Genomic DNA, 9,848 nt, shown 5'->3' with positions numbered 1-9,848 from the left:
TTTTTTTTCTTTTCGAAAACGGGTCCAAGTGGCTCTTTATGTCTTAAAGGTTGCAGACCCCTGCCTTAGAGGTTATGTCCAGTATTTGGATAGAAAATACCCAACTTTATATAAGCAGGCTATTTCCCATCCAGTACAAGGACCTTTTCATGCCTCCTAGTGTTAAGGTCCAGTATAGGGATAGGAAATATCCCACTCATATATGATCAGGCTAATTCACATCCAGTAAAAGTACTGGATAGTACTTACCCTGGATATATATGAGGGGGCAATACAGAACTTTGTTTGGTATACTTTTATACTCACCCTATGTTCATATTTGAATCCTACTCCATATTTACATTTTGTTCATATTCTCTGTATCTACTACCAGACTGTATGATCAAACCCCTGAGGAAGCCTAAACTGGCAAAATGTGTCGGGATTACCTTGTGACTAAAAATGGTTATTTTACTGTAATGGTTAGAACTTATATGTCTAGTACCAAACATCCCAGTCCTGTGACGTTTGAACACGATTGGAGATATTCGTTGGATACTATGTAAATTGTAATAATTTTGTATGAATAATGAAATGAACCAATACAGAATTAGGGTTGTCACTTTTGAGCATGAAACCTCTTTTTGTTTCCCCTTTTGTTCTTTACCTTTTTTTATCAGCAAATATCAATACTGCCATCACCCTCCAACTATTTCCCTCATTTCCTCATCCCCTTTTATATACAAACAGATATATATTTAAGCAACCTTTAAGCTGAGAACTATATGTGTACATTAACATAATCAATTTTTTTTTTAAAACAATGTATAAAAATAGGCCTGATGTACATATATTCTTGATTTCTGGATATTGTACTGTTGTAATGTGATTGTTTATACCACTGTATATTTATTGTATTCTTTTCATTTAGCTGCAATGAATACAATTAGAAAAAATGGGTAGCCCATTCTTTATGGCCCAATAAGTTAGTATTTAAAGTGCTTCTTGACTGTGGCCTAGTAGTAAATTCAGGTAACCAAAAGAAACGTGGTACCACACTGCAACTGCTCTACAAGTAGGGCACCTGGAATAATGACAATTGGAGCAGACTGCTCAGTAACGTCATGAGACTTCATGTGGTCCTTCAGCTCATAATTGATGCTGAAGCTACGTGGACAGAGGCTACATTTGTATGGCCGCCCCTCACTGTGACCTTGGAGATGGATCTTCAGAGTGTAGGACTTTGTGAAGCTTTTCTCACACACGTTACACTTGTATGGCTTGGCCCCCAGGTGGCTTCTCTGGTGCTGAACTAAAGTGGAACAGTCCCTAAAAGCCCGCTCACACTGGCCACACTTGTAAGGCCGCTCACCTGTGTGAATGCGCCTGTGCACTGTGAGGCTGGACTTGTCACGGAAGCTCTTGCTACAGACTGTGCAGGAGTAGGGCTTGGCACCTGAGTGGATGCGCTGATGGCGTACCAATGAGGAATAGTGACTGAAGTTCTTAGGACACTCCGTACATTGGTAAGGCCGCTCTCCACAGTGAATCCTCTTGTGGACACGGAGATAGGACATGACGCTAAAGCTCATTGCGCACTCTGGACACTGGTATGGACGTTCCCCACTATGAGTGCGCTTGTGAACTGTCAGCAGGTTATTCTTGGAAAAGGATTTGTGGCATTCATCACACTGGTAAGGCTTTTCTCCTGAGTGGATTCTTAGATGGATCTTCAAATTGTAGGGCCTGCTAAAACTCTTCCCACACACCTCACACTTGTGGATCTTTTCAGGTGGGGCAGTAGGCTTAGCGCTCCCGAACCAACCAGCCTCTTGTGCCCACTCCTCATGCATGGTCTGGTGGTTCTTCAGTCGACATCTCTGTGAGAAACATTTGCCACACTTTAGACACTCGTATGGCTTCTCTCCCGAGTGGACCCTGAGATGGACCTTTAAACTATAGGGCCTGTTGAAACACTTCCCACACACCTCACACTTATGGATCTTTTCAGTTGGGGCAGTGGGCTTAGCTCTTCCAAACCAACCAGCCTCATGTGCCCACTCCTCATGCATGGTCTGGTGGTTCTTCAGTCGAAGTTTCTGAGAGAAACATTTGCCACACTTTGGACACTCGTATGGCTTCTCTCCTGAGTGAATCCTTTGGTGGACCTTCAGGCTGTAGTACTTTGTGAAGCTTTTCTTGCAAACCTCACACACATTGCTTCTTTTGTTTGCCAGGATAGGCAGAGAGCAGGAGGGGTCTTGCTGGAGCAGCAGTTTTACCTCCCTTAGCCTTCGGTCCAGATGGTTATGCTGGTCCTGGCGGTGCTGTTTCAGGCTCAGTTTGTCAGGGAAACTGCTATCACATTCTCGACATTTGTAAGGGTTTTCTTCAGTGTGAAATCGGCGGTGAGATTTTAGGTAGGTACGTCGAGTGAAACCCTTACCACAATCCTGGCAGATAAATGGCTTTATTGTAGAGTGAACCCCCAAATGGCTTCGTAATTGGAAGCGGTTGGAAAAAGCCTTCTTGCACATCTTGCATGGGTATAACAAATCAGATCTTTGCAGAATGAGGTCATGATTCCTAAGGCCTTTACAACGCTTCGAAGCAGATTTTTTCTTTCTGGAGAACTTCTGGGATAGACCATCATTACAATTTGCTATAGAGATGACATCCAGCTGTGACGGTTCACCTTTTTTCATCTGTCTGAGTATCTCATTAACACATGCTCTCGTCTTTGTCACCTTCTTGGGTCTGTTGTGAGTTTTGTTGAGAAGTTTTGGTGGCAATGTGTGTTCTTTCTTAACGGATGGTGGATCATGGATGTCCACCATCAGTAATTGTTTGGAGTCTGTGCAATCTGTAGGAAGAAATTACTATTAGTATCATACTAAACCAGACTTTGCTTCCAGTCAGGGAGCATGCAAGCCCCAGCGTCCCAAAAACACATAGACACAGCTATCAATAGGCTGCTGAAGCATCTGTACTGCAGTATGGGATTTAGAAAAATAAGCCTGAACTGTACGCTCTAATTGTTATTATTGGTTCTTTGGAAGAATACCCTTCCTTTCCCAGAAAACACAAGACATGACTCTCTTTTTGCATGCCCGTATAAAAAACAAAAAAACAAGTGTGTGTGTGTGTAAAACTAAAGGGGGAAGACATATTTAATAAATGCTGATTAGAGTATACTATGTGTTCATACATTTTACTTTTTTATTACTTCTCAGATTGTTTCAACTGAGATCACTATACCTTTATACTTTTGCAGATCATAAGAGCTTGGGAATTTGCAAGTGAATGAAACACAGTGGATACAAAAGTAACATCGAATTTATTACATTTGTATCTCTTTATGGCAACTGGAGTCAGACTTTCCTCCAGGTACCCAGCAACCATTGCTGTTAGCTTTGAAAAATAGGAGCTGTGGGCAAGTGCAAGTGACAAGGATTATCCCCTGTTCATAGTGCTGTGTATAAAAATATAGTAAAAACAGCAAGTTGTTCAAGGGGATTGTTGTAAACTTTCCTCCTTTGTGGTCCCTTTGATTTGGAAGTCTCAGGGTGACACGCAGGATGGTATCACTCACCTCCAGCTTCACACCCAAATTCCTCCTTCACACATAATGGGGCCCCATGTAGAAATTTAGAGCAAGTAGTCGGGAATCCTGGGAACAGAAAAAAAAGACAGCAGTTGGACAATGCATAGTTCTCCCCAGTCCCTTTTTTGGTGGGGAGAGCCATATGATGATATGGGGATACAGGCTGTCCCTTCCCCATTCTACAGCTGTGCAGATCCTTCTTTTGCAACTCTGTGTACAAACCTTCATATCTCCTAAACCTTATGCCACAAAGACTTTACATTTTCAGGGTGCACAGGGACCCTCATAGTAGTAACCACAATGTCACAAACTCTGGAATGGGAAGGTGTAGGAAAGCAAAGTCTGTGAATAACACCCCAAAAATGTCATCACTATGTTATTAGAACATAAAAAAACTCTGCCCATCAAAACAAAATTGGGGTTCAGGTACTGGTAGGGTACAGTCATATGTAACAGGGCAGTGTGTTTTGATGGGCAGAGTTTTTTTTATGTTGTAATGATGCCATGGTGATGAAAGTTTGGAGGGTGTTAGCCACAAGTGTCACCCTCTTGCATCTAAAGTTTTGTTTAGCTGCACCTCCCTGTTCTAGAGAAATTAGGAGTTTAAGGTAGGGAACTCTTTCTCTTACGTCTTTATTGCCATGGTGGTAAAGACTGCAGGGTAAATCTGCAGCCTCCTGGGGTATTTGTGTCCCATATTCCAGGTGGCTGTGGGCTGCTTCTTCTGTGCATGCCCATCATTGGGAATGTATCATAAGGAGCTTTCCTATAATGTAAAAAAAGAAAAGTGCTAAATCTCACACCCAATGAGATCAGCACTTCATTAGAATGGTGACCATCAGAAAGGAGAGGGAAGTCGAGCAAGCGTAGGACTTGCTAGGCTTAGTTTGTGCAAAGTTCACAAAGTGAATTTTTTTTTTCCCACAACTTTTGTGTTATCTAAATTTAGCGATAAAAGGCCACATCTGAAGTTAGGCTGAATTCACATTGGCAGTAAAGTTGCATTTGCTGCGTTTACCCTTCACTTTCCCCTCGTCAAGAACCACTGCTGCTTGAAAAACTGCTAGGCCTGAAAAAGCCCAGCACTTACCGCCAAGTACTTGCCAAGTAGTCACTCAGAAGGGGTAAATGGCCCAGTGTTTTACTGCTAATGTGAACTAAGCCTAACCTGTTACACCACTTCGATGACGCTATTACACTACTACAAGGGATTACACTATAATACCATGGAACACTAGGCAGTTGGATTAAAATACACAGCACTGGACTGTTGGGGCAGAATATAAAAAAATGGAAAAATTGTACATTCTAACAAGCCAGGGATTAGAAAGTTGGAACAAAGCGTAGGGAGTAGGTAGAACACGGACACAATATTAGAGGTTACTAGGTAACTGTGGCATAAATAACTGGGGCACTACATTTGCTGTGTCTTGCCCCACTTATTTTTCTTTTAGCACCCGGCCGTAGCTTTCCCTCACCCAGCTGAAAAAAATTTCTGGGGAGAACACTGTAATGTGTACCATAGACCCATGATACTTGCACCATAATGACTGTGTCACCTACCAAGCGAAGATACCATCTCATAAATATCCTTCATCACCGATCGGTACAAAGTCTTCTGCCACTGCGCCAGGTCCTGCCACTCCTCCTCGGAAAACAAGACTGCCACATCTTCAAATGTAATAGGGCTCTTGGGGGAGAAAGTGAGACCATCACTATACTGTCTGTAATATGGAGGACACACACACAAATCATAGGTTACGAAGCAAAAATAGCCAAACAATAAACTTCCAGTCAACCCAAAAATTCAGCCAACCCTCCGTCTATTGTGCCAAGTCACCCGATGGCTTCTTTTCTCTTGCTGGGGATTTCATGGTGAAATCTCTGTTGTCCATCAGTAAGTGGGTGTTTATGTCCCCATGAGCTGGAGTTAAAGAAATATGCAACAGAGATGGTGGGGGGTCCATATTAATCCAGCATCCACCAAACAAATATATATATATATATATATATATATATATATATATATATATAAATAACGAGAGATCCTTTACATGGAATCCTGCTCCTGTTACGCGGTCATGTTCTTGTGGGAGTTGTGGTGGTGGATTGGACGGGTTAGCCAGTGTGGTTACGTTTTGTATTGTAGAACATTCCAGGTATTTGGTCTGGGGCATTGAAAGACTAAGTTGGGTGTGATTAGTTTAAAATCTGATGCAAGATTACAACAAGAACGTAAAAACTACAAAACATGGCATCCTCACAAAAGAAGAAAAATAAAAAAATCAGGAGACTGGGGTTGTGTGGAAATCTACCAAAATACTATATAGTGAATATAATGTATTACCATATTGGAGAAGAGCACCGACTGATCCATGGTCCTCTGGCCTGTGGGATCCTGGAAACCAATACACACCAAGTTATCATGAGATACTGGGATGTTTTAGTGTATACATTGCAAAGAAAGTGTTAGGTGGTGCAGTGTTCAGTGGAAGGAGGATGCTGCGAGGAGTATACACAAAACATGGAGGTGTAATGTATATAGAGCAGGGAGGATGCTGGAAAGAGCTGAAGAGCAGAGAAGTTTCTCAACCAGGATTCCTGCAGAGATTGCTGGGGGTTCCTTAAACAAAGAGAAATTTGTGATTCTCAGGTCAGTTTAAGTACTACCAATAATGTTTTTAGCTATTTGTAAGGGTGACATTCACCAAGCCTAAAAGGACAAGAAAGATTGGTGTAGTGTATACAATGTACATTGGATGTCGGGAGATGGAATGCATTTAGCGGGGAGATGATGTTGGAAAGTGCAAGGTATATGGAGCTGAGAAGGAGGATGTAGTGTGCAGGGCAGGAAGCATGTTGGGAGGTGTCATTTATAAAGTACAGAGAGGACATTGGGAGTAGCTTACAGACTGGGGGAATCTAATTCAGACTGGGGGAACAAATCTAATAATTTCAGAAGCAGTGACACCCCTCTATGGAGATGTATGGGGAGTGACGGGTGTGGTTGCTAGTAAAGGAAATAGTTAAATAAAGTCTGTCCCTCTTTGCCATGTACACTGCACACTTATGACCCAATTGTTGTTCTTGTAATTACATTGCCACAAATATCTCCTCCATTTCATATGCCTCTCTCTACACTGAATATAGACAAAAATATGTGATATACAGCTTAGTGTACAGGGTGCAGTGATTAGAAGTATGTAAAGCAAAGCACAGTGTTCATAGTGTTGGGATAAGGAGTGTGTGATGTACAGCACAGTGTACACAGGGAAGGGGCTAGGGGCCAGGCTTATTCCTGATACACAAAAGTAGCAGCCCACAGCCACCTGGAACATGTGACACAAATACCCCAGGAGGCTGCAGATTTACCCTGCAGTCTTTACCACCATGGCAGTAAAGAAGAAAGGGGAGGGGAAGACCCCCCCCCCCCCAAAAAAAAAATAAAAATAAAAAAACAAAACACATTTTTCTATTATGAAAAAAAGAGGACAGTCACACTTTATATAATGTTAAAATGTTGTGTTGCTTTAAGAGCATTGTGCATGTGATAGCAGATGGGGCAGTACAGCCAGTGTCCCCCTCTCATCACTGCCCATAAACTTCCTGTGAAATTTATCCACCCGCAGTGTGATAGCTGTGTGTGTAAAGTGTGCTTGTCATATTCTGCAGCCTAACAATTCACCGTGTTCAATCTTTCAGATCTCATAAACGGTTGGTTGTAAGGCCTTGAATGTTTTAGGGTACACAGGGGATATGGGGATCATGAGTTTAAAACTTGTGGAAATTGAACATTTGGGTTGCCGATTCATAAAAATATGCACCTAGCAGCCCAAAATTGAAAATGCAAATTAGGGACCCTGGGGCCGCTTACATATCAAGGAGAATTGGGGTGGGGCCCTCAAATTTTATTTTACCTACCTTTCATTTAACTATAATTGTATTACTGAGCCACCTCTTCTGCTTCTGTTCTTTGAACCCCAATTTATCTGGAATAGGGAGAGGCGGGAAACTGAAAATGTAGGTACAAGTGGGGAACAGATGTATAAACCCCCTAAAATTTCATTAGCATGGCATCAGTAGAACATAACAAACCTCTGCCCATCAAACTGTCAGCTTCCCTACCTTGAACCCTAATTTCTCTAAAACAGGGAGGTGCAGGTAGACAAAAATATAAGTGCAAGTGGGGGACACTTGTGGCTAACACCCCCCAAACTTTTCATTACCATGGAATCATTACAAAATAAAAAACTCTGCCCATCAAAACATGCTGCCCTGTTACATATGACTGTACCACACCAGTACCTGAACCCCAGTTTTGTTTTGATGGGCAGAGTTTTTTATGTTCTAATGATGCCATTGTGAAGAAATTTTAGGGGGTGTTAACCACACATGTTCCCCACACACTTTCAGTTTCTGAAACCTTCCCAGAGAAATTGGGGTTCAGGTGTCAGAAGTGGGCAGTAATGTGAAATAAAGCAGTCCGTTTGCCATAGTAATTACATTTTAGTGGGGGGGGGGTAGCCGAAGATGTCCCCCCACTGCACCTACATCTTCGGCTTTGTACACCCCACCATTCTAGAGAAATTGGGATTCAAATAAGAGAAGCAGATAGGGTAACGTAGTATGACGGTTTGTGATAGGTATTAATTTAAGGGGCCCCATCCCAATGCTCCTTGCTATGCAAGTGGCCCGGGGGGTCCCCAATTTGCATTTTCAATAAAGGACCCCCTAAATGCACTTGCTTTTGAATGGTGGTTACTATTAGCAATGAGTGTTCCCTGTGCACCCTGAAAATCAAGTCATTATGACATACGATTTAGGAGATATGGAGGTTTATAGAAAGAGAGCTATAGAGCTGCAGAATGACATGCAGTTACACACACACACAACTATTAAGCTGCTGATGATGTCATTACAAACGCCCACTAGGGCGGAGACATTGTTACAGGATTTTTTTTTTTTAAAAGAAGACTCAGCACAGCTATGAGATGGAGGAAGGACAGCCTGTGTCCCGATCTCATTTTAGGAATCCTCTGAATGGATGACAGCTTATAACATAGCAGCCTCTCCATTGTCTGTTCAAAGGATTAGAGCTGCTGAAGTGCTGGGCAGAGGGAGCACGGCAGCTAGGCAGCCCGCCCACTAAAAGGGGGGTGGGGAGAACTATGTATAGGTATGTATAGTAAAGAGTATGTCTGTGAAGGATCTCATCCACCCAGGTCATTGTAGGTCTAGTAGTAGTATGGCACATTGTTATGTAGGTACAGACACTGCCCTTTCCGAGTCATTGAAGAAGAGACAGCTTTACATGTCTTCTGGCAGTGCCCTTACGCCCAAGCCGTGTTGAAGACACTGGAACGGGAGCTGAGCCAATTCGTCCCGAGAACGTCCATCACATATTGCGCTATGCTGTATGGTCTGTTCCATGGATAATACACGGAACAAGTCGAAGGGGCTTGGAGGATTATGAACTGTGTTAGGGCGCTATTTGGTGCGCCAGGAAGCGCCTTATTCTCCGGGATAACAGGATGTCAATGGAGGACTGCGAGTACTGAGCAGACTGGTCCTTAGTCTGTTCAGAGACTACCAACTCATGGAAGAGGCCATCTAAGAACCCCCCCCCCCACCCCCAAGTACCCCCTGTACAAATTCACATGAACTCTAATAAAGCTTCGGGCCTGTGAGTTCTTCCCCCACCCCTTCACCCCCATTGCACAGCCGTTCTTTATTAGATGTATATATGTGTGTATATATTGTGTTAGATGAGTACGAGCTCAAATAAAGCTTCGGGCCCATGATAAGGTTTTAGGGATGGTTTACGATGTTGTTAAAGTATTGGTTGGCCATCTGTTGGGGTTGTTTCGGTATAACACCGCAGTATGGAGGGATGGATGTATTTATTTGCGAGTATGTTGTGAGGGATTGTAATGTAATGTGTTATGCGCTGCATCGCAATTCCACGTATGAATGTACCCTGACTGTAGGGTATTCCATGCTGTGATTAATAAAATGTATTATTCAATCAATAAAAAAAAAAGTAGTATGGCACATTCAGCTAGACCTGTTCTGACAATGTTGTTGTATTACATTACAAGAACAAGACCAACTACCACTAGATAGTAAAGTTACATGTATGCAACGTACATCACATTATGGAGAGTGCTGGTAAGGACTATGTCATGCACATCATATCATATAGGGTGCAGGTAAGGGCAAAATAACACAACGAAGCGTAGAGCGCAGTGCTATTGAGTATTAATCA

The 9,848-nt window shown here is 42.6% G+C and overlaps 1 protein-coding gene across 2 annotated transcripts in view; it reads right to left on the bottom strand.

The window, feature by feature from the left end:
* Positions 1–865: 865 nt before the first annotated feature.
* Positions 866–9,848, bottom strand: part of LOC140328032 (uncharacterized) — an 11,280-nt gene continuing 2,297 nt past the window's right edge. The window contains exons 2-5 of one of the 2 annotated variants that reach the window (XM_072407335.1): positions 5,931–5,981; positions 5,147–5,307; positions 3,572–3,649; positions 866–2,842 (exon numbers count right to left, since the gene is read on the bottom strand). In XM_072407335.1, coding sequence (XP_072263436.1) covers positions 1,008–2,842; positions 3,572–3,649; positions 5,147–5,180 — 1,947 coding nt within the window. In that variant the 5' untranslated portion in view covers positions 5,181–5,307; positions 5,931–5,981 and the 3' untranslated portion in view covers positions 866–1,007. The remainder of the gene's footprint in view (positions 2,843–3,571; positions 3,650–5,146; positions 5,308–5,930; positions 5,982–9,848) is intronic. The other variant, XM_072407334.1, reaches the window with a different exon arrangement.

The sequence above is a fragment of the Pyxicephalus adspersus genome, chromosome 4 (genome assembly GCF_032062135.1).
Source record: "Pyxicephalus adspersus chromosome 4, UCB_Pads_2.0, whole genome shotgun sequence".
Classification (NCBI taxonomy): Eukaryota; Metazoa; Chordata; class Amphibia; order Anura; family Pyxicephalidae; genus Pyxicephalus; species Pyxicephalus adspersus.
Note: the sequence above shows the minus strand (reverse complement) of the source record. Positions and strands in the feature narration are given on the sequence as shown.